At 36.8% G+C, this 25921-nt stretch overlaps 1 protein-coding gene and 1 pseudogene across 5 annotated transcripts; one reads left to right on the top strand and one right to left on the bottom strand.

Annotated features, from left to right (window-relative positions):
* Positions 1–700: 700 nt before the first annotated feature.
* LOC107870980 (RNA cytosine-C(5)-methyltransferase NSUN2) lies at positions 701–25921 on the bottom strand. 5 transcript variants are annotated; one of them, XM_016717712.2, is made up of 16 exons: positions 25633–25921; positions 24582–24670; positions 23465–23549; positions 23245–23360; positions 22539–22605; positions 22401–22449; positions 22209–22294; positions 21765–22030; positions 21602–21657; positions 6069–6154; positions 4950–5042; positions 3881–4211; positions 1956–2500; positions 1421–1646; positions 1248–1333; positions 701–1053 (listed from the first exon to the last, which is right to left on the bottom strand). In XM_016717712.2, exons 1-16 carry the CDS (start codon positions 25801–25803, stop codon positions 1036–1038), a joined length of 2370 nt encoding a protein of 789 aa, XP_016573198.1. In that variant the 5' UTR covers positions 25804–25921; the 3' UTR covers positions 701–1035. The 5 variants fall into 5 exon arrangements, with proteins under 5 accessions (XP_016573198.1, XP_016573201.1, XP_016573202.1 ...); XM_016717715.2 differs by adding an exon at positions 24344–24444 and having other exon boundaries at positions 701–1333; positions 25633–25684; XM_016717716.2 differs by adding an exon at positions 24344–24444 and having other exon boundaries at positions 701–1333; positions 23483–23549; positions 25633–25677.
* LOC124898949 lies at positions 9834–11686 on the top strand (annotated as a pseudogene).

Genomic DNA, 25921 nt, shown 5'->3' with positions numbered 1-25921 from the left:
ACAATGAAAGTTGGTAAAACTCAGCCCGAGAATGAGTCCTTCAAACTCCATCGGCTTCTACCAACTGTGAACATATTCTACACTATAGTCTGCAATTGATTCAGGCTTGTAGACTTGATTTTCTCATAAAGCTCAAGTTAAAATCTATTAGAGTTGTGGGCCTCACCCATCTATTACTGGATCTTAAGTAACTACAATTGGGAGCTTCTTACTATGACGATGAAATGGGAACCCACCACTAAAGCTTGTTTTGCTCTCACGCCGTTCTATCCCACGCGTCTTTTTCTCTCTATAGTAAAAGATCTTTCATCCTAAAAATGCAAAAGAATCTTTCCATACCACACGAGCAGTTGAGCAAAATACTATCATCCCTTTGTTTTGTTTTGAGAAAAAACAAAAAACTTGCAAAGCACGTATCACAATCACCCCAACCGTGTGAATTGAACAAACTTAGCAGTACAATAATGTTGCTTTACTTCCTTAACTAGTATAGGTTGAAAATGTTGCTCTGAAGAATACTTTTCTTTTCTCTTGCGACCTTCGACTTTCCACACCAAGGAGGGTTGAAGGGATCAATCCCAATAGCCTTTCACAAGGGGAAAGACCCAAGCAAATCAACCGGAGGACAGATCACGGCTGGTCTAGGTGCCGAAAGAGACTCAACAGACTTAATTGCAGAGGGTGACTAGAGGAGTGTTTAGTGTAATTAACCCAAAGACAAATATTCATATTGTACACTATTGATTGACATTTTACTTTGTCATCCACAACAGTTGATAATTTGGTTCTTCAATATTTTGATCACAATACATAAAAATCAGGTTACAAGGACACCTCCTCCATTTTCATCTGAAATCTATAGTTGTAGAATTTGCCTAAACAGAATAAACCAATAAATAAACATCAAAATTTTCCAAATTTCCTTGTAATGGCACACATATAACACCTATCAAAATTGTGAGTTTAACTATGATTTGTCTCATTGTTTTTTATAGCCGTGGTGTCCCGGAAAGCTAGCACACACCTTGAATAATTCTACGGGATACCTGCCACCTGCCACCAGCAACAAGTATCAGGTAAATTGTCTCATCGTTTTTCAATATATTCAATTCAGCTTAATCTGCTTTAACTATTTTATCTGCCTCGGCAGTAATCAATGACTTGTTTTCCAGCAATGAGGAATCTGAATCCTCCTCCAAATACATTAATATCCTTTCTAGAAGTTCTTGAATATCAAGTTCAATCACCATCACTGTAACGCTATTCCGGCCTCTCCAGCATCCTATAGAGATAGTCGATGCATCCACTTGGGGTTCCGACAAGGTCTTATTGTCTAAAAGAAAATAGAGAGAAAATTTAAAAAGAGAAACAAACCAATCATGTTTTACTAAAAATGAAGATACCAATCACCAAGTCTAACCTTTATTCAAAATCACTGCACAACAGCCAAACTGCAGCTTTGAAGCCTTTTCCCGAAATTCGGAGTCCCCAAAATCACCAAATTTAATGCTCTTGTACTGCAAAAGATCCTTGAAATCTACAGGAGATGCATAAACTATTTGTTTGGTTATGTGTGGCAGCAGCAATGGCAATCCTTCAGATGTTATGCGGAATACACATTGTGCAGAAACATCTTTTTGCCGCTCCTGCAACAGAGAGAAGAGAAGAAAGAAAGGTTATCTAATAGCGCAATGGACAGAGGTCACCAGGAAAGAATGACCAAAAAGAGTCATTCAATTGGTGCCTTCGTACTTTGCCTACTTGTTTTTTAAGGGGGCTTGGGTTTTGTCCTATACCTCCTATCCTTTCCGAGGAGAGGAGGGAGTAGGATGCGAAGTTCTTTTCTGAAAAGAACTTTGTAAAAGATGGACGTTAAAACACATGCACATGAAATTATATAGTATGACACGAGTTCCAAGAACAGAAATCTCAAGTGTCAAATTAGAGCAACTTACAAACATCTTGAGCCCAACGGCAGCTATCTTGAGCTGCTCACCAGCTAGGAAATTGAGTTCAAGAACTTCTTTCACAGATTTAGATACATAATAAACTCTCTTCACATGGCTGATATCACTATTCCTCACAATCAAATGACCTTTGAATGGAAAGGATTCCTTGATGCCATAGAAGGCCTTTATCTGACCCACAGCTGCCTCGTCCCGGTAAAATAATATTGGGTCAACCCCTCTCCATCTTCCTTGCGTTTGTAACTTTCCTCTCCCTCTAACCAACTCAGGACCAGCTCTTCCATCACTGGAAGGTTCAAACTGCAGCCTTTTTTCATCCAGTATTTTAGTGCAGTCGGCATCCAGTGGAGCTTCATCCTTTCCATTTTCAAGAATATCAGCATCATCCATAGTCGCTTCAGATAGTTGATTACCTACAGAATCCACTTGCTCAACCTCATCAGCATTTATATCTTTGACCTTAGGAAAACTTTGTGATTGGAAATTGCCTGTGGAAGTCATCTTCCCTGGCCAGCAAGGCTTCTTTTGTATGACTGCAAAGTCATCCAGAACAGGATCTCAATACATACACAAGTACAGCTCAAAATTATGATAGAAAATTGTATTATGACATCAAGTGTGTGCCCTGACAGCTCACGGATAGACAGTCATGGCATTGGCGGCTTCCAACTTATTAACATTGAGAGTCTAGAATGTTTCAAGAGAGCATGGAAAGTAACTCCAGACCCAGAATGTACTTATGTGGTTATTTAAAAGGAGGAGACAAAGACAACTAAACCAAGGATCCAAAGTGACCATCCAAGCCCAATCAACTTTAAGTCCTTGGGGTGCTACAAAAGGTCAGGGAACTAAGCTTTTAACTCAAAATGTATCTGAGGAAGACAAGAAGCACAAAAGGGGAGAGAAATGTGGACCAAAAACTGCCTCCACATTTCAAAAATGGAGCCTGGCAATAAAGGAGGCAATGGAGCACCACAGTGAAACAACACGATTATCAAATGGGGAGCCAATTGTAGAAGAATCTCACCAAAGACGGCTCCATGATTATCAAATGTGAAGAAGTTTTGGGATCCAACAATTTTCCTAATTTCAGCCTAAGTGTATTCAAGGCCTAGTATAGGGATATCTTTTACTATTGTTAGCTTCTACATAGACCTAGTATAAATATCTTAGTTTCCTATTTTGGCAAGCTAGCTAGTTTTTGGACGATTAAAGAAAATACTATTCTGGGTGATTGTGTGTCTCTCTTTATTGAGCCTTCTTGGAATTCTTCTTGCTATAGATCCATGCATGAGTTCAACTCTCTTCCCCTTGGGCAGCCCGGTGCACTAAGCTCCCGCTATGCGCAGGGTCCGGGGAAGGGGCCACAGGGTCTGGTGTATGCAGCTTCACCTTACATTTCTGCAACGGGCTGTGTCAAAGGCTTGAACCCATGACCTCTTGGTCACATGACAGCAACTTTACCAGTTACTCTCTTCCCTTTGGATTATTCTAATAATTAAATGTTTATTTGATTGTTAGAATCTCCTTTCTTTCTTCTAATTTTTCTGTTAAGCCCAATCTAATTTCTACTTCTATCCTTGTGCTCTATCTAGTTTCTTCGTTACTAGTTCTATTTCCTCGATTTTGCTTCTTAGTTGCTATCATTTGGTATCGGAGCTTAGGCTAGGAGTTGTTCTTAGAAACCTCGGTCTTTGCTTTTCTATAATCTAAAAATCACAAACAAAAAAAGAGTTCTACCATGTTGAATTTTGAGTTCCTGTTCTTCAAGTTTCGAATCTAAGTTTCAAAGCTTGAACCGCAAAAGAAGATATAGCTGAGCAGGTTTTCTATTAGAACTAGCCATATCATGCGTAGTTAAATGTTTAATGCCCCAATTTTCTACTTCTGATGAATGGTTGATGTTTACTCACCTGGCAAAGGAGAAAGCTTGTGAAAGACAGCAATAAAGAAGGCTCCGCTGTTCTGATCATGTGGCACTATCCTCACACAACGTTCCAATGGTAGAGTTGAAGCTTCCTCAGCCAAGATTGTAGGAGTAGCAGGATCCTGCACCATCCCAATACCATTTTGAGAATCATCATTACTCCCATTATCAGGCAGGTGACTTCTCCTTGCACCATCCCCATGCCCAGGGGCATCCACATAGCCTATGCCGGAGGGGAACATTCCAGGAACAACTGCAGCTCTGCGAGAATCATGAACTTCGCTGAAAGAAGTCAACCACATCCCTTTATCTTGAACCTGCATGCACAGAAGAACAAATATTAAATCAAACTCAATGTAGCAGAGTAACGCAACCATGCCTGTGGAACATAAATGGAAATAAGAATTTATGGATGGATACTAGTCTTTACTTCTGCTCCTGCTTGTATTACTAACAGGCGAATATAGAATTAGTGGAGCTTATAACCAAGTCGGGCTCAGTGAAATCCTTGAAGGTCAGATAAAATGAAACAAAATACAGAAATTTTGATATCTAACTAGTTCCAAAGATGTAACTCTCATCCTTCACGTATTGGAACCAGCAAAATCTATACAGCTGAATCCCCTTTTATTACTCAACTTTGGCCGACAGTGTAATTCAGAAAAGTTAATGACCCGGCTCAATATTAAGAGCAGGTTGACATATCATATTACTGACTGGAAGCTTTTTTGATTTAACAGAATTTTATGTAGTTGATATTAGGTCTTCACAATTAATTTCTCATGAAAAGGGTATGCAGTCTTATAGTATCTGAACATGAATTGACACGAATCCTACAACCATACTAACGGCGGAAACACCGAAAAGCAAGATCCCGTGAGAGATAGGAAAATACCCTCAATAGAACTCCCCTCAACTTTTCATTTTCTATGATAACCTTAAAATTGAAAGTCTATGTCCCAACCTCAACACAAGCAAGTAGACCAAAATCTGTCATCTCCAAAAATCATATGGAGAAGAGATAAGAATGAGCACCAAGAAAATTAATCACAAACCTTCCATCTTTTCAGACCTGGCCTTCTAGCAAGCTGAGGAAGTTCAATGGAGACGTCAACGAGTTCAACAGAGCTCCCACACCTTCTCAAAATCTGAGAAACAAAAGAACAATCAGGTTTTATGATAAGAAATGTTGGACTAAGAATTTTATAAAGTTGCAATGCAATATCAAAATTGTTCTCTCTGTAGTTCGAGGGAATTATGATAAATAAGTCATCACCAGCAAAAAGTAATTATGTGGAACATTTTCTGTACTAGGGTCAGAGAGGCTGCACATTCAGCTACTATTTTGACAGTTTTTTTCAACATTGAAGAGAGAAATTCAAGTAATTTCCATGAAATCCATAATATATAAACTAATTACTTCTATTGTGTTCATTATACTAATGGAGTATAGTAGTTGATGTAGCAATGGAAAGCATACAACGAAATCAAAGAGAAAGAATACTTGCACCACATCAGCCCGCTAGTTGATATAACTTAGAAAGAGAGTAGGCATATGATTCAGGCAAGCCCGGGTGTCATACCGGAGGAAGGATAAAGGGCGGGCTGTAAATAAGAGAATTCAGCTAACAAATGTGCAGCCATTGCAGTGATTAAAGAGCTCATTAAGGAGTTCCCTTTTATCTGCTTTCCCACACTAATGCAATCGAGTAAGATCTATATACTCAATAATCTTCTTTTCTATTTTTTATTATAATTTCGGTAGTATCACTCATTAACTTTATGGGAAACTAAACATTATCAATTTTTTCAATCTGTGAAAAAGCTACACATTTAACAGAATCTTAGGACCCGTTTGGCCATGAAAACCAAAAACATGTTCACTTTTTTTGGTATTATTGAAGTTGAAAATAGAGTTGAAGTTATGTTTGTAAGAATGGGGTATTTTTGAAGTTAAAAAATATAAAAAGTAAAAATAAATTAAAAAAATTAAGAGTTTTATGAAAATTGGTTATTTTATGAAAATTAAAATTTTAGATTTTTTTAAAAAAATAAAATAAAAAGTGTAAAAAGTGAATCCAGAATAAAGAGAAAACGTATTCCAAAAGATTGTGAATAATATTCATGGCCAAATGCCTACTTAATCAAATGTGATGCATTCTTTCTGAGATTACCTCAGCCACCACAGCCTCGTTCTCAATGGGATTCATTGAGCAAGTTGAATAAACCATCCTTCCACCAACTTTAAGCAAAGACATGCCTGAAATATATGAATGAACAACCATGTGTCAATTGAAGGCTTTTCATATAGAAAGACGAATCTTATATAGAAATATTGCGTAGCACTCTAAAGTCCTAACCCTCAAGCGGGGCTGCAATCTTTCATGCCAGTGCAGTTACCAGCATCTTTTAAAGCTCATACTTTCACAAAACTTCTCCTCAAGACTTAAGTTTCTCTCTTCTATATAGCTCAAGGAACAACATCCTAGCAGGTAAAATACAGCCAAGGCTCTGCAACAATCCGAGCCTGATGTAGCTTCTTTAAAAACATACAATTCATGTCATGCTTTTGTGGTTGTTCGAGTAACAAAATCTTTTCCTTTCTATCCTTACTTTGGAAGGGAAGAATCTTTCAAGTTTTAACCAAGCATATTGAAATAGCTTCTTTATGCAATTCCTCTTTATGTGTATGGAAAATTTTTTTCTTATTTATTTGGTGCTATTGTGGCATACAACAACCACTTTTACTATGCCTCAATACCCCCAAAAAAAGTTGGAATTGTCTATATGCATCACCACTTTCATTTGAACTCATTTTATGATACACACACACACACATATATATACCTATATATATATATATAAAAGCGGCTCATTTGGTATACACTAAGCTTTCAAGACAAGAAATTAGTATTCCGGCCGGGGAGAACAGGTCATTCAACAGGGAGATTCTGAAATTGCAGAGGCTTGGTTCAATCAAGCCGCTGCTGGCAAGTCAATTATTCACGTAAATACTCAACACGGATTAGAACCCACATAAATGTTCGACATCCCATTTTTACGGGACACACATTATCCAAAAATACATTACACATAGTCAACAATACTAACACTTCATAAAGCCTCAACATGCCTTACATAGAATTGAAAAGTCAAATTGAAGTCTTTTCCTTTAATAAAGCTTCCTAACGAGTCCAATCTAATCAAATACGTATTCTAAATTAGAAAATAAAACCAAAAGCCACCTCATATTTTTATATTTCTATTTCGTATTCAAAAAGTCAACCCAAAAGTTGACCCGAGCCCACAAGGTCAGAACTAGCATTTTAATTACAAATTATGTTACCATAATCAGCATAATGTAAGGAACTCAAATATGATAATTCATCAAAACTATAGCTTAAATCAATCTTCTAAGCGAAAATACAAATTTTATAATTTTAGCATCAAAATCCCCAAATTTCCCTATTTAAAATCATGACTTAAAGATGAAATCATCGACAAAGTAGTGGGACTGCACAAATATAAGTTAGAATTACATCCAAAGAGGAATCCTTAAAAATCACCTTTTGAATCTCCCAAAAATGAGTTTTCAAACTTCAAAAACCGAGTTATGGGGTTTGTGTGAAATAGAATTTTAATTTATGCTCATGTCACATTCTTCTTTGCGAACGCAACGAGCCCATCGCGAATATGACTAAATCAGACTCAGACCCACTGTGAATGTGGTTAGGTCTCGTGACGCAAAGACCAAACCCCAGCTCAACCTGATCAAGTCCCTATTGCCCTCACGAACGTAAACCCTTCCGAAAAAATGCAAAGAATAACCCTTCCCTTTTTTTTTTGAACCCAGCAGAGCACCAACAACAACAAATGACTTTAATAAGATAAGTATCAAAAACTCTGAAGAGACCCTCAAGATTCATTTAAATATCCTGTAAACACAAATCAATATGCTACTGAATTGGAAACGATATCAGACCTACAGGAACCATCAAAACACCAAATTGGGATTGTCTAGATAAAATATTGACCAACGTCAACTCTTATCCCTTAAACTTCTAAATTTCCAACTGATGACTCAAAATCCATCTAAACACCTTGGGACCCTAGCTAAAGGTACCACAAACCCAAAAATCACATTCCAAAGTAAATGGAACTCTCAGAATTACATTCCAAGCTCATACACCAAATACTGACTTTAATCAACCATATCAACTTTTCATCTTTCCAAAATGAAAAACTCACATAATTCCTATCCAACGCGTAATTCCTATCCAACCACCTAGAAAGTTATGCTACCCATATCTACAAACCACCAATACCATAAAGTAACTATGAGAAGGGGTAAAAAATAGTCAAAGTATATAGAAAATAAAAAAACAACTATGTGGATTCTTACAATTTAGATATTAAATACTATTTCTGTGTAAAAATATACCTTGTCATTTGGTTCATATTTTTTAATTGACTTAAATATTGATGGGATAGATAGATGCCATTATTTCCTCGATTTTCGGGTCATGACAATGTCGAATCTAATTCTTTTACACCAAATATTAAGATTCTTTTTTTTTGGCATGTAAATTATACATGAAATTTAGACTAAATTTAGCATGTAATGAGTTGTAGCTTCATCCACTGCAAAAGAAATTTGGTAAGTACATTAAGGAATAGAAAGTTTAACAAATTGAAACAAATTGGCCACCCCTTCCAATGTTATATAAAGGTTGTGAGATCTTCCAAAAAATATAGAAACACAAGAATTTTTTGTTTTTGCTACACAACAATGGCTTCATCAAACATCACCCTTAAACACCTTCATTCATTCCTTACTATTGATAGAGAACTCTTCACTAGGTTGGTCATGGTCTTACATCATGATCCAGCTGAGTCTCTTATAGTCATGGCCATGTGGCTATAGCTACAAAACCATGCAAATTTTTACAATTTAATTGTTAAAATTGTAAAGTTACCTAACATGGTAATTGTGAGAAAAATATTATTGAATTGTTGTAACTACATTATTACATTGAGGTCCTATTTATAGACAATACATTCCAATCCTTTTCCTAATAGGACACTACATTATAATCCTTTTCCAAGTAGGATTTTATATGTTATTCCTATTTCTACTCATATTCTAACACTCTCTCTCAAGCTAGTGCGTAGAAGACATATGTACCAAGCTTGTTATGGATATAACTAATATGAGAATCGGTGAGAGGCTTGGTGAAGATATCTGCAAGAAAACTGATAAGGATTGCTTTGGATGTCTGGGAGACCTCAATTGAAACGGAACAAACTGAAAAAATGATCTGAAAAGTAGTAAATGTTGTCGTAAAGTCGATGTGTCGCTGGAAAATTGCCGAAAACTGGTATAAAATATACGGGTCATCTCGAAATCAAGAGATGAGTAGATCTTCAACATAAAAGTCACCGAAAATTTAGCCAAAACATGCTCACATGCCGGATTATTAGATTTGATGGATGAAAAGTGACTACAATCTGAGGAAAAAAAAAGTATATGGGTAGGGTCGGAATGATGGCACGACCCTATTGAGAAATAGAAATTATATGGGTAGGGTCAGAATGACGGCACGATCCTACTAGAAAAGAGAAATTATATGGGCAGGGTCGGAATAATGGCACGACCTTACTGAAAAAGATCTGAGGAGTCATCGGAAAGACGTGCGAAACTATGTAAATTAAATCTGAGGAGTCACCAAAAAGATGCATGGTGCTATGCAACTCAGATATGAGACAGTAGTCCGGAAAGATGCACGGTGCTACGCAAATCAGATATGAGAAAATAGTCACCGAAAAGAAGTACGGTGCTAAGAAAAATAGATATAAAAAAGTAGTCACCGGACAGATGCATGGTGCTACGCAAAGATATGAGAAAATAATCACTAGAAAAATACACCAGTGACCCAACTTTTGCTAACATAATCATTGGCCAGACGGGCGGCACATATGGATTATAGCCGCCCGCCGGCAGCGGAAACTCTTTGATTCTTTACCAAGATCGTGGAAGCTCTGATACCATGTGAGAAATATAAGAGAAAAATATTATTGAATTGTTGTAACTACATTATTACATTGAGGCCCTATTTATAGACAATACATTCCAATCCTTTTCCTAATAGGACACTACATTACAATCCTTTTTCAAGTAGGATTTTATATGTTATTCCTATTTCTACCCATATTCTAACAGTAATAAATGAAATTCAAAAAGAAGTTATATGCTTGAGGTGGCTACAATCAAAAGTTCCACCTACGTCAAATTCTGCAGGGGACATGCCACATACGACTCTGACAATGGATAAAGTCATTTTATTCCAAAATTTCTATAAAATTAGGTTCACCATGATAAATGGAATAAATACTACTTGAACAATGTATGTTCTATTGTATTTGCAGATATTTTGGTCCAAGTCTTACCAATGAGATATTCGAGAATTCCCCTAAATTTTCCCATCCATGTCCCTGGATTTCCACATCCAATATTTGGCTTCATAACTGTGATTCCAAGAAGCTTGGATTACACTATCCCGAGTAAGAACGGACTATTGGATGCCATTTGGTCTGTGAAACTTGAAGCACAAGTTGATGATAGAACGATGTTTTTGACGTTTTCAAAGGGTCATCCTGTGTCTAAAGTAGAAGTGCTTGAACTCTTCAACTTAAACTATGGAGATTGTGTTGAGGATATTTATATGTTGCCACCGACTTCATACGTTCATTCTTTGTATGCTCGAATAGTTGTTCGTGATGTTTCAACCATTGATAAGATCTTAAGCATATCTCCTATTGCTAAGGGAAAAGATGTTTGGGCTAGAAAATATGAACGCAGAGATCAACATTGATCATGAGATATATCATTATAAATTAGATGACTATAATACCCATATGAGATTAATAAATGTTTTTAAGTTTCTAATAAATGTTCTTGTGTTTCTTCGAGGAAACATAATGTACTCCTCTCACTCTTTTTACTTGTCATATTTTGCTTTCGAGAGTCAAAATGGACCTTGACCTATAATTTAAGATGTATCTTTTTAATCATATTAATATGAGAAGAATTGCAACTTGTAGCATTTATCGTATAATTTTGAACACCTAAATTTTAAATATTAAAGTAGTCTAATTCAATTTAGCTTTGAAGATCAGTCATACTGACTCTCGTGATGAATTGAGGGGGTAATGAAATTAAAAAAGTGTTTCCTAATTCAAAATTCAGTTTTCTATAGCTTTTAATTTCATTTTCTTTTTTCGCTTACCTAGAATCAATCAACCTCACACTTATTGGCTTTAGATCATAGGGTACAAACTAACTAGAAAACAAAAATCTGTTCCAATCTTGAATTGTTTACTTACTTTAAAATTTTAGAAGAAGTTATTCATTATTTCCTTTAGTTCGAAATATTAGACATTCTACCAAATTGAATTTTTTCCACGGATGATTTAAAAAAAAAAAAAAATTCATTGTACTGTTTTCTCAAGTTTTACATACATTTCAAATTATTAGTGTAGTGTTAATTAAGTTAAACATGAAATGAAATAAAGGCCAAAATTATAATTAAGTTAGTACATATTTTTCTTTAATGATGTGCAAAACCCTTAAAAGAAAAGTAATACGAAGTTGTGGAACTTCCCTTTTTCTATGAAAAATAATAATCAACTATAACTAATGATTGTATGTGAGATCTTTTGTATTTAAGAAATTTCTTTGTGAACTGCATATATTTTATCTTTCCCAGACCTCACTATGTGGGAATACACTGGGTTTGTTATTGTTAACTCTTGAAAAAAATATGAAAGTTAGGAAACCTGAGGTTGAATCCTTGAGATTGATTAGACCAACCTTTCAATTTCCTAAGTGTATATTCTATATAAATTAAAACATTGTAAATATATGACCGAGTACCTTAACCCTAAGTTGCTTGGACTCTCCAAAAAATGTTGCCGCACCCGTGTCGGATCCTTCAAAAATACACTATGTTTGGAGGATCCGACATGCACCCATAGACATATTTGAAGAGTCCGAGCAACTTAGCCTTAACCAAGTCAAAGTATTATAGTGTACAAACACGATGAGCAGTACTCTGAAAATGTTTCAAGAAAAAAAAATAGAACACAATCACATATGCTGGGGAACAAAACAAAGCGCATATTACTAGTGCAAGAGATTTCTAAATAAGATTGAATACATCTTTTATCCAAAAATTTGTCACATTTTTCATGATATTTAAACAAAGTAAAATTTGATTGATAGCTTTATTTTTGTTTTTTATGTGAGAAATGTTTCAATTATATTACTTTCTATATAGTTTATGAATATTTTTTAAAATTAAAATTATATCAACACAGTTTAGTTTGGTGTTTAAAATTAGTCAAATTGATCCTAAAAAAGCGGAGGAATTTCATCATAACTAGATTTACTAGTATCAAGAAATAGAAATTGAAATTATTGTGATATGAAATATTTAATAAATATATTAATGTATTCAAGTTATAATTTGATTCTCAAAATTGGTCAAACTGATCTGCAATAACCGGAGAAATTATATCATAACCAGATTTACTTGCAAAATTTAGAAACTCATATCTAATTTATTAAGATAAAAAATATTTAGTAAGTATATAAATAGCGAAAAGAGTTTTTGGTCAACCAAACAACTTACTATTGTTTGTTGTGTACATAAATAAATCGCGATAAGATATTTCAAAGAAAAAAAATCAATTACTATAGTTTTGAATCATAAAATTTAGGGAGTCAATGAAAAATTCGAGCTTCTAGATAACCAATGTAAGAAATATAAAAATTCGTACAAATAATTTAAAGTAAAATGAGCTTGTCGGAAATTTGATAAATTAATTATCGAAAATTCAAATAAAATTCCTAATAATTCTTATATTGTTAAAACAAAGTAAAACAACAACATACCCAATATATTCCCACAAAGTGAGGTCTGAGAAGGTAAGTATGGTATACGCAGTCCATACCACTACTTTTTTTTTATCCATGTCACTACCTCAGAAATGAGATAGAGATGTTTCTGATAGACCCTGGGCTCAAGACAAAAACAATCTAGAAAAGAGATGGTAAAGGACCAAGAAACAATAGGTATTAACACACCAAATAATAACATAAATAAGAGTATCACCAAGTAATATGACAAACAATCACACTCTGAAACAAGACTAGCACGGATAACAAAACAAAGATTTCCTACCTACTAGTAAGGACGCACTCCTTCCTACTAACTTTCTACCCTAATTCTCATCCTCCACATCTTCCTATCCAGGGTCATGTCCACAGTAAGCTGAAGCTGCTCCATGTCATGTCTAAACACATCCCTCCAATATTTCTTGGTATACCTCCATCTCGCTTGAATTCATCCCTAAGCAACCGCTCACAGGGCATCCGGACACCTACTCATCACATGCTCGAACTATCTCAACCTTGCTTCCCCATCTTGACTTCCATCGAAGCTACTTCCACCTTATCCCGAATAACCTCACTTCTAATCCTATATTTCCTAGTAAACCCACACATTCATTGTAGCATTCTCATCTCTGCCACCTTCATCTTTTGGGTGTGTCGACACTCTGTCCCATACAACATAACTGGTCTAACCACCACTCTGTAAAACTTGTCTTTGAGTCTAAGAGGCTTCTTATCACGTAAGAATCCGGAGGCGAGCCTCCATTTCATCCACCCTGCCCCAATATGGTGAGTGAAATCCTCATCGATCTCTCCAATCCCCTGAATCATAGACCCACGATACTTGAAACTATCTCTCTTTTGGATGGCCTGAGTATCAAGTTTAACAATTACATCAGCCTCAGGAGTCTTGTTGAACTTGTACTCTAAATATTCCATCTTGAACCTACTCAACCTAAGCCCTTTAGACTCTAGAATTTGCCTCCAAACCTCCAGTTTAGCATTAACTCCACCACGAGTCTCGTCATTCAGGACTACATCATCCACAAATAGCATACACCATGGCGCCTCACCTTGAATTTGTCACGTCAATACATCCATCACACAGACAAATAAAAATGAGCAAAGAGTCCCTAGTGTAATCCCATCAAAACGGGAAAGTGCTCTGAGTCCCTTCCCACAGTTTTAACACTAGTCTTAGCTCCGTTTTACATATCCTTAATGGCCCTAGTATACGTCACAAGTATACCTCTAGCCTCCAAGTACCTTCAGAGAACCTTCCTAGGGACTGTATCATAGGCCTTTTCTAAGTCGATGAATACCATGTGCAAGTCCTTCCCTCTTTCCCTATACTGCTCCACCAGTCACCTCACGAGATGAATGGATTTAGTAAATCGAGCATCCAAGCATAAACCTGAACTGATTCTTAGAAATTATCACCATCCTCCTTAACCACAACTCTACTACCCTTTCCTACACTTACATAGTGTGGCTTAATAACTTGATACATCTATAGTTGTTGCAATTCTGAATTTCACCTTTGTTCTTATACAATGGAATCATCATACTCCATCTCCAAGCTTCGTGCATCTTCACCGTCCTGAAAATAATGTTAAACAACCAAGTCAACCACTCCATACTGCCCCTCCTGTGCACTATAAAAAATCCATCGAAATCTCATCTGGCCCAATCACTTCACCCCTATGCATCCTACACATAGTACCCTTAATTGAAACTAATTGGAACTGAAATGAGGAACAAAATTCGTTGTTGAAAGTCTATCAAAGAGGCCATCACTAAGCTTTTCTATAAATGTTATCACGATGCAGGGTCGATCCTCACACCATTTTTGTCAACAAGCTTGTAAGCACTATTTGAATACGGTTCTTATACAATGTATGGTTCATCCCACTTTGAGGTGAATTTGCTCCACACATATGGAAAGTGATAATGGGTCTCCTTACCGCAAGGATTTGATCTCCAACTTCGAAGCACCTCAAAATGAACTTTTTTGTTGAAAGCCCGAGATAGACGAGCTTGAAACATTCAAGATTTGTTAAGCTTCCAGCCTTTTCTCATAAGTGCTTCTGCCTCTGCAAGACGTAGTTGAGCATTTTCTTCTTTAGTGAGTGCTTCTTAAATAACAAGATTTATGGAAGGTATTTGACACTCAAAGGATAGGACTGTTTCAACTCCAAAAGCAAGCAAGTATGAGGTTGCGTGTGTTGGTATACGGTGAGTCATTCTATATGCCTAAAAAACTTCTTCCATCCATTCATGCCAATCTCATTTGGACTTTGGAGATAACCATCTTCAAAAAGTTGCACAAATTCTTATTGAATGCTTCAGCTAGAACATTAGTACCAGTATGATACATCGAAGATTTATGCTATTAGAAACCAAAGAGATCACAAATCTTGTTAATTAACATGTTATCAAACGGCTTGCCATTGTCTTTTATTATGTAATGAGGAATTCTTAAGTGGTATATGATATTTACTCATATGAAGTTTACAACATTCTCCTTCACTTCTTTAAGAGCAAAAACTTCAACCCATTTTGAAAAGTAATCTATTGCAGCAAAGATGTACAAGTGTACAAAAAAATTTTATAGTGGACCAACTACATCCAATCCCCAAGCACCGAATGGCCAAAATGCGATAGCTGGGTGTAATACTTTGGGAGGTTTGATGTATGAAATTCGCATGAAACTGGAAAGGCATGCACCTTCTTGCAATGTCCAAGAAATTTTTTACCATCGTCGACCAATAATATCTTGTCCTTTGTATGGTTAGGTGGAGCTTCACTCTAGACTGATGAGATGCATATACTCCTGAGTGTAATTCATGCAAAATTTGGTCTACTCCTCCCCCAAACATCACAAGAGTATACTCCTTCAAATGATTTTTGTATAATATGTCCTTGTGGTAAAGGAAGCAAGGTGCACGACGACGAATATCAATCTTCTCGTTGGATTTTCCAGAAGTATCCAATAACACAAGTAACCAACAATAGTTTGCGACCAATCTTCATCCACAGCTTCAGAAATAGCTACAATAGCTACAAGATGATCAAACTTATTTTCCACATATTTATCCTCATTTAGTGGTGGTACTACCCTTTTTGGCAGATTATAACTACCGCGCGATTGGGCAAAGTTAGCGTCAAAGCTAGAGCAGCCAAGGCAATGACTTTCTTGCTTTCCTTCCTTGATACATGTTAGAGGGTTACATCTCCAAGCAATCCTATCAGTTTCTGAGCATAACCATGATATGGGTGTAGATCAGGCTTCTTGACCTCACAGTTTCCCAAGAGTTGATTGATCACCAACTGAGAGTCACCAAAGACTTGCAAATGCAGTTGATTCATGTCAACGGCCATTTCAAGTACAAGTATTAACACTTGATATGCAGCAATATTGTTGGAGCATTTTTTCATTAAAATAAATAAGTATGTGAGAACTTGTCCCTGCAGAGTGACAAATACCACATAGCACTAGCTTCACCACAATGTGTCGCACCATTGAAGTACATTTTTCATGGAGGTTTTGAACCGCAATAACCATTACATCCTCAGGAAGTTCTCCAATCATCACATAACAGGTGATCTACCAAGAAGTCTACTAATGCTTTCCCCTTAATAGCTTTCTGAGGGATGTCCACGATCTTGAACTATTGAAACAGAATGCACTACCTTATAAGTCGATCACTAAGGATTGGTTCAAAATCACAAAGTTGACAAGATTTGCTATAAAAATCAAGCAAACATTGTTTGCTTGAAAGTAGTACTTCATTTTTTGGATTGAGAAGACTAACACCATAATTCAGCTCATTTGATGTCATTAGTTTTCTAAGATAATAAAGAGAGTTCTCTTTGCCTTCACTATTATCTTGAGCCAATAATGCTCCGATTGACCTTTCTTATACCATAATATAGAGTATCAATAGCTTTCCAGGTATAAGGGCTGCAAGAACTTAAGACCAAATAAAGTTGATACTTTCAAAGACGTCACTACAAGCTTTTGGTCTCATCTGAAAAAAGCATCCTTCTTCGTGAGAAGGATGATTGATGGCTGAATAGTTGGCATCTTTCATCTAGATTCGAAATGAACCTCCTTAGGTATGCTAGTTTTCGCTAAAGGCTTTTTAACTCATGAATGATTTAAGGCTCAAGCATCTTCAAAATTTTATCACCATTAGCTTGATCAATCTCAATCCCTCGATGTCGCACAATAAAATCAAGGAACTTTCTAAAAGTAACTCCAAAGGCACATTCTATGGAGTCACTCAAAGTTGATATCATTAGAGCAGCTCGAACACCATTCTTGAGTATTTCAAGCGGTCAACTCTTTTATCTTGACTTCACCACTAAGTCAATAATAAAACATTCGACATTTTTACGAAGCACGTCATCAAAGATATTTTGCATAGCTCTTTGATATGTGGCACTAGCATTATTCAAATCAAAAGGCATCAGTTGGAGCAATAAATACCTTTGGATGTATTTAATTCAGTGACTTTTCATCTTTTGGTGTCATACAAATTTGATAATAACTGGATGAACTATCCATGTAAGGCATCGCCTCATAACCAGTGGTAGAATCAATCATCAACTCTGTAATGGGGAGAGGAAATTCATCCTTAGAGCATGTATTGATGAAATCCCTGAAGTCAGGACAAACTCAAATTTATCCATTCTTCTTTTGAAAATGAGCAATACTTGAAATCCACATGGGATATTTAACTTTGCAAATAAAACCAGCTTCAATTTGTTAACTTCATTTTTGAACAATGGAACCAAGCATGGTCTAAAGAGTCTTTGGGCTTGTTTAACAAGATGAGTGTCATTCTTGACCTTCAACTAATGGACTGATAATTTGGGATTCAAGTCAACCATTTGTTTATAACTCCAAGTGAAGACATTACTATATTCTTTGAGTATATACATGTAAGCTATTTCTTCATCAGCTTCTAGAAAAGCACTTAGGTAAGCCGGCCCTGAATCTTCATCAGTGGCAAGATTAACTTCTTTTAAGGGATAGATTATGGTCTTCTCTCCTTAAAGTTCTCTTGGGTCATCTCCGGCATCTTTGTCCACTTGAAGATCATCATCACTCATAGATATGTAATAACACCAGGCAGTATCTTTCAACTCCTCGACAACCTCCCTTCGAGATGAGGTATCATGCTTACTTTGGGTCGTAATATGATATAGAAAGCCTACACTTTCTGTACACCATATTATAAGTCTTTGCCTTTAGTACCTCCTCATATGAAATCATAAGCTTTGTCTGTTGCTTTATTCTAGAAAGAATCAAACGTTAAGATCCTTTTAGATTCTAGGTAAAGCAGGCATTATCATGTTTGAATAGCTTCTCTAGTGCTTGTTATTCTTCTTATTTAATGGACCTAACTTCTCAAACAGAAAAGTTCTTGCGGTTGATTTTCCAAGTCAATCAAAGATAGAAGACCTTCTATTAGAAACAGCAGCCTCATCTTACATCGTGATGTAGTTTTTATTTGCCTTTCTTATGGAGATGCGAATTAGCGGTGGTTGCTTGTGCCCAAATCCTTCACGTGATTTCCTAGTGGTAGCTTTGAATAAGAGTTTTCCTAACTTTAATGGCTCACTGGGGCAATATCCAGCTTTTACAAATAACTTATAAGCATTTGGCTCGAAACCTTCATTTGTATAGTTTGTAGGGAGTGTCATATCTTGCGGTGGATTCTAAGCCACAAACTCTCCAAGTAGCTTTGAGGATAAGTTTATGCATTAATACGCTTGATAGAAAGAGTTAGCCACAAGTACATTTCCCTGAATGATCTTTTGTTTCTTCACCTTCAGAACGTAGTAGAGTAGAAAAAATGCCTTCTTTTTCAAAAACATGATCTTGCCTTTACTCAAAATGGAGTAAGGCTCCTTAACATCAACTTTGACTTTTTTTATAGCAATATCAGCTTTTTTTTTACTTTTTTGATAGCAATACCCGCCGTCCTAACTTGAGTCTTAGCTCCATCAAGGACATGTATGATGGAGCTAAGACTCAGGTTAGGATGGCGGGAGGAGATTCAGAGCATTTTCCTGTCTTGACAGGGTTGCATCAAGGATCTACTCTTAGCCCATTTTTGTTTGCTTTGGTGATGGATGTGTTGATGCGGCATATTCAAGAAGTGGTGCCTTGGTGTATGCTTTTTGCAGATGATGTAGTTTTGATTGATGAGACGCGGAGGTATGTGAATGATAAACTAGAGGTGTGAAGACAGACCCTTAAGTTTAAAGGGTTCAGGTTGAGTAGGAGCAAGACAGAGTATTTGGAATGCAAGTTTAATGACATGAGGCAGGAGAACGAAGTGGTAGTAAGGTTGGATTCCCAGGAGGTGTGTAAGAGGGATAGTTTCAAGTATCTCGGGTCCTTGATTCAAGGGAATGGTGAGATTGACGAGGATGTCTCTCACCGTATTGGGGCGGGATGGATGAAGTGGAAGCTCGCCTCGGGGGTGTTGTGTGATAAAAAGGTGTCGCCTAAGCTTAAAGGCAAATTCTATAGGGTGGCAGTCCGTCCGACCATGCTTTATGAAGCGGAGTGTTGGCCTGTCAAAAACTCTCACATTCAAAATTAAAGGTGGTGGAAATGCGGATGTTGCGTTGGTTGTGTGGGCTTACTAGGGGTGATAGAGTTCGGAATGAGACCATTCGGGAAAAAGTTGGAGTGGCTTAGGTGGAGGACAAGATGCGGGCAGTTCGATTGAGATGGTTCGAGCACGTGATGAGAAGGGGCACGGATGCCCCGGTTCGTAGGTATGAAAGGCTTGCGTTAGATGGCTTCAGGCGGGGTAGGGGTAGACCGAAGAAATACTGGAGAGAGGTAATTAAGCGGGACATGGAGCAGTTGTAGCTCACTGAGGACATGACCCTAGATAGGAAGATTTGAAGGACGCGAATTAGGTTAGAAAGCTAGTGCCAGTTTGGGTCGTTAGGGTAAGGCTTTACTTGATGGGTGTATTATTCTTATTATGCCACCTTGTTGCATGCTTTATTACGAATTTGTTTACTATTATTTGTTTATTATTCATTATGGGTGGCGTATTTATGTCTTCTCTTCTTGTTCCATACTTTATTACGGATTTGGTTATTATCTCGTGTCTTGAGCCGGGGGTCTATCGGAAACAGCTTTGCTACTTCTTCGGAGTACATCTTACCCTCCCCAGACCAGACCCCACTATGTGGGAATACACTGGGGGTTGTAATATCAGCTCTGTTGATTGCAAGCTCAACATACTTAATTATTATGATGTCATCATTTTGTGCCTCCTTCACAATGCAACTCTTCAAATAAAACTTTACATCAGCAAAGTGTGACTCAGCTTCAGTGAATGCCATCATCAACTATTTTCTTTTCAATTCCATCTTTGAGATACGTTAAACATTAATAATAGGAGGATAAGTCAATTTTGTTCTCATGTACCCAAGGCCAGCCAAGCAATATGTTCAATGAAGTCTTTGTATCAATCACAGGTCTTATTCTTAATAATCATCAGTTATTTGCTAAGTTCAGCAAGTGTGAATTCTGGTTGAAATCGATAGCATTCCTTGGCCATTTTATTTCTAGTAAGGGCATTCAAGGCATTCAGGTAGATCCTTAAAAGACCGAAGCAGTCAAAAACTGGCTTAGACCCATCTCTCCATCAGATATTAGAAGTTTCTTGGGTTTAGATGGTTACTACAGACGGTTTGTTGAAGGATTTTAATCTATTGCTACTCCTATGTCCAGATTAACTCAGAAGAGAGTCAAATTTCAGTGGTCCGATGCTTGCAAAAAGAGTTTTCAAGAGTTGAAGACTCGACTCATTTCTACTCCAGTTTTGACTTTACCCGAGGGTCTAAATGGGTTTGTCATTTACTGTGATGCCTTCGGAGTTGGCCTCGGATTTGTGTTGATGCAGCATAGTAAGGTCATAGCTTATGCCTCTAGACAGCTCAAACCTCGTGAGAAGAATTACTAGACTCATGATCTTGAGTTGGCAGCAGTGTTTTTGCCTTAACGAATTGGAGGCACTACCTTTAGGGAGTTCATGTGGATGTGTTCATCGATCATAAAAGCCTACAGTATGTGCTCAGTCAAAAAAACCTATATCTTCGTCAGATGAGATGGCTAAAGTTGTTGAATAACTATGATATGAGTATCTTGTACCATCCGGTTAAGGCCAATGTAGTGGTTGATGCCCTTAGCAGACTTTCGATGGGAAGTATTGCTCGTGTGAAGGAGGGAAAGAAAGAGTGCCTATAAACTTAATTAATCGGGATTTATGAAGTGAACAATCTATATAATTTTAGGCTTACCTCATACCTTTTATTACCTTCAATTACAATGTCATACCAATGGACCAAAAAGCCTAGAGATCTATATATACATGGTTAAATCATCGCAAACGACCTTATCTTATTATATGTTTGTGTTACTTGCATGAGTGTGGTAATTTTTAACATTGCTCAATCTTGATCTTGGATGTCAAGGTGTATCTTGAGCCCATACTGGAAAAAGACTTGGAATATAAAGAAGTTTCGCCACTGGTACTTGCATGCTCGCAGATCTCTGAAGTAGTCAGCAACTCATCCTTAAGCACAAACTCAAAGGTGACTTGCCGATAAAATCATAAGGTGCCGCATGATAGGCTAGTGATGGTCAGCTTATTTGGTTTAGAACACTAATGTACAATGAGAGAGAGAGAGAGCGGGAGAGAGAACAAAACGAACCTCGCATTGCTATCTGAACCTGTAGCCCATGTAGACCATTACCCATTCCTGCATTCCTGTACGGAAGGAAACATAGAGGGGTGTCAAGGGTACACAAAACAATTGTATTGACTGCAGAATGCAAAATGAGAGTGATAATTACTAGTAGTTCATAAATAACTACCATCTTCTCCATATATCAGGGGCCTTGCGCAAGGTGCCATCACCACTGCATGGAACATCACACAATACACGATCAAATAGAAGTTGATCAATGTCAAGTTCCTTCGTTTCTCGTGGCTCGGAACCCTTTGCATAACTTCTATTCAAATGACAGCTAGGGAAGTGTTGTGCTTCATGATTCGTGACTATCAAGTTGGCAGTGGACATTCTCTTTGTTTGATGGATGAGAAGGTTACATCTTTGAACATCAACATCATTTGCTAAGACCTATATAATGAGGCATTCCAAAGAGAAACATCAAATATGTTACAAGGATCTAAAGAATATATTTTGGTGAGGATGGAGTGAGAGTGTATATGACGCCAACAAAGATGGATGAAAGAACTAGGGAGACAGTTGAATTGACATCAATGATTTTAAGAGAGAAAATGAGGAAATGGGAGACCATTCCACCAGGTACTGATCCAGGTTCGGCTGAGTGGTGTATCATCTCAAGTAATTGAAATGTTTTTGAACCGGGAGCTGCACACACTGCAGGATAAAGGGACAGTAAGGATTCTATATATCCAATTTGATATTCATAAATTAATGAAGAATAGATAAATGAACTTAGTTGCAGTGTTAAAGAATAGCTTACTGTCAAGAATGAAATCATCTGGCCGTACATTCAGGAACAGAGGAGGAACCTGAGTCAAAGCAGTCACAGAATGCAAATAAGGGGCACAATGTTAACTCATATATAACAAACAAATCAGCATAGCAATAGTTTGCCCACCATGCTAACAGCCTCCTGTCTCGTAATGTTACCAATTTCATTTTGTAGCTTCAAGAATTCATGGAACCTGAATGTTTAATGTGATGAAAAATATCAATAACAGAGACAACCAAAAGTTGTCTTCAAATTACAATTCAGTGAATTTCTTGGCTGTCTACAGATTCTAGGAAAAAGAATTGCATAATTTTCTATGAAAGTGGGGTGAACTACCAGGAAGAGAGTAAGACTTTTTATATCCAAGAACGTGAACAGGACATGCGCTTCTAGATATACAATTTTCTATGCAAGATGTGCATCGTCTTCATCAGAACATAATCGTTATTGGCTCATAATAAGGATTGAAAGCTTGAAGTGTCTTTTCTAAAAAGCCATAACTATTACTCCCTCTGTCCCTACTTTTCTTTTTCGTTTGTCCCAAAAGAATTAACATTTTTCTATATTTACAAACAACTAAACTTTAAACTTCTCATAGTACCCATTGTGAGATTTATACCCACGTAAATGTTTGGCTTGTTTTAGACCACAATTTTCAAAAGTCTCTTTCTCTTTCTTAAAACTCATGAACAGTCAAACATCACCACATAAATTGGGAAGGATGGAGTATTATCTGCAATAGACTTAGTTATAATCCTTTTTCAGAATAAAGGTATTTCACAATATTCAAAAGTTAAAGCACAAGCAGAAACTGGATCTTTAAGACTCTAACCTTTCAAGTATTTTGTTTTTCCTCAACTGCTTGCGAGAAAAAGTTGACTGCCAGGCAAGATTCTCTGGATACCAAGGTAAGGGTTTTATTGCCACAACCTCACTCCCATCTGTCCCCTGAATCACAAAACCATTTTGGAAATATTACTGAATAGCAGGGCTCTGAACTAGAAGCTGTATACATACAGCAGAAAACTCCCAATTCAGTAAGAAAAAGTAACCATAATCAGCAGATGAACCTCTTCCTGCAGAGATTTCATGAAATCATTCTCCAACTTCGCTTGAATTTCCAAGTAGCATTGACTACTGCAACATTAATAACACAATGATGAATATGTAAGAAATTAGCTCAAATTAGTTCATTTCTTTGAAGCGATTATAGCAATGTGAACTTTCACCGTAATCAAGCTTATTTGGTTTTCACTTACAATTTGGAACTTGAAGTTATAGGTTTTTATTCATTTAATCTGAAGTTTAAAGGAATATTTCTTTTCTTCTGATTTCCAGTTAATTAGTCTGAATTTTTAAAATTGAACCTCTTATAACAACGATTAAAGATAAACTTTAAGTTATTGTAGCACGTATACGAAGTTGATGGCCATGGGGGCTTGGGGAGCAGTGGAAATGCGGACAGTATGTGGATAAGACTGACAATTGCATTAGGGAAGCAGCTAGAGAGGTGTTGGATGTCTCGAGAGGTCGATCGTGTGGGCATCGAGGGGACTGTATGGGCATCGAGGGGACTGGTGGTGGAATGGAAAAGTACTATAGAAGGTGGAGGCAAATAAGATGGCTTATGTGAAGTTGATGGAGAGTAAGGATGAGGAGGAGAAGTGGACAAATGGCTAGGAAGGAGGCAAAACTAGCAATTACGGCAACAAAAATAACAACTTTTGAGCTCTTGTATGCAAAATGAGAGAACAAACGCCAGGATAAGAAATTATACATGTTAGCCAAGGCAAGAGAGAGGAGAGCATGTGCCCTTGACCAAGTGAAGTGCATCAAGAATGAGGACGGCAAAGTGTCAGTGGAGGAGATACTCATTAGAAGGAGATAGCAGTCATACTTCCATAAACTCTAGAACGAATAAGGGGACATACACTTTTGTAATACATAGCAGACTTAGCCTGGGTCCACATATAAGGATACATTGTCCAGTCTTGCTAAAATCCAAAGAAGCATCATAGAGAAAAGGCTTGCACTGCATGAGCAAAGAGCATGCGTGAAGACAAATGCATTATTCGTCATCCCTTTTAAATCTCACTTCTCAATGCAAAATAAGATTTCTATGATGTGGAACATCTTTGCTATGTTATATGATAATGAAAAGAGACAGACCTTGAATTGATCCTGAAAGCAGCAGGTAATTCACTTTGAAGGCAGTCCATAAAAGTGCCCCATTCTTCTGGTGGCACAATCCCTTGCTCCTACATAGATTAGACATACTATCAACCAAGTCCATAAATTGGCACATACTCATTGCAAGTATATGAAAAACAAATAAAAAGAAAACTTACTCCTTCCATCCCAATTTATACCATATCAGGCTAACTTCTATGATGGTATTTCCATTTAGGTTGTCTCAAAATGTTTGAAACCAATCTATTTCTATACAAATTTCACAACTTTCAAGAGTTTAAATTCACTAAATTATTCAAGAATGAATCTTTGATGTGTTATTTTCTGTATATTCTATCGAGCTTAAGTTCTCCATCAGACCTTAATATCCTCTCTATTCCAATTTCGTGACACTTTTCGCTTATCAGGAGTAAATTTAACTAATCTTCAAAGCTAAATTGGATTAGATCAACTCAATATCTTGAAATCAAAATTTAGATATTCAAAATGGTGTGAAAAGTAGTACTTACTCCATTTCAATTTGTTCGTCTTTTTAGTATATTTCATAAAAAAAAAAAAAAAAAAAAAAACCTTTTTCCCTTTTGAGCAACTCTTTAATCCAGTTTTCCATGTGACATGTTTAACACCACAAGACTAGTAGATTTTGGTACATTCTACATATCTTTTAGTTCAAGATCAATAGATTGAAAAAGTCTATTTTTATTTTTTCAAACTCCGTGCAAGTAGACAATCAAATTAAAACTAAGGAAGTATAAGATATGCAACTCTTCTTATTATCAGTATTGGTCAAGTTCCCATAGTTTGTCAAATCCCAGTTGAGCAGTTGAGGTAAAAAGCACTGGATGATTCTTCTCATTTGCGATAGCCTTGGTGGGACAAAGTCAGTTGCAATGTGTTGCTGGTGGACAAAGTCAGTTGAGGTACCAAGTATTTCGTGGATCACGTGATTCCACGTGACTAATACTAAATACAAGTCAATTAGTAAAATTAACATGTAAAATTTAACAAATAAGGGAGGGAGGGAGAGTACCTTGTAATATTGTTCAAAAGCGAGATTTTGTGTGACAAATGATTTCCAAGTGGAGTTAGTGTTTTCTCTATTTTGTTGATGCTCAGAATCATTATTAGTGTATTTCCAGTTGTTTTCTCTGTTTTGAGCAAAGTGTTTTCTTTGAGTTCTTGACCTTCCTCTACCACCCATTTTTCCCCTGGCTGCTGTAAATTTGAATGCTGTAAGTTACCTTTCAGAATTGAGAATGTGAGATGCTGACAAAGGGAAAAGGAGAGTGGGTGTTCAACAGAAACTGAACTGAACAAGG

This window comes from Capsicum annuum, chromosome 5 (assembly GCF_002878395.1).
Source record: "Capsicum annuum cultivar UCD-10X-F1 chromosome 5, UCD10Xv1.1, whole genome shotgun sequence".
Lineage (NCBI taxonomy): Eukaryota > Viridiplantae > Streptophyta > Magnoliopsida > Solanales > Solanaceae > Capsicum > Capsicum annuum.
The sequence above is the reverse complement of the archived record's forward strand: the minus strand, read 5'-3'. Positions and strand labels throughout refer to the sequence as shown.

What these genes read in the sequence shown, in the direction of transcription:
- LOC107870980 (XM_016717710.2), bottom strand. Translation starts at nt 25,803, where the DNA reads ATGGGTGGTAGAGGAAGGTCAAGAACTCAAAGAAAACACTTTGCTCAA. An exon ending in AAAAACAAAATACTTGAAAG is followed by an intron (nt 22,606 to 23,244) that starts GTTAGAGTCTTA and finishes TTAAACATTCAG; the next exon opens with GTTCCATGAATTCTTGAAGC. An exon ending in CAAGCTTTCTCCTTTGCCAG is followed by an intron (nt 2,501 to 3,880) that starts GTGAGTAAACAT and finishes ATGACTTTGCAG; the next exon opens with TCATACAAAAGAAGCCTTGC.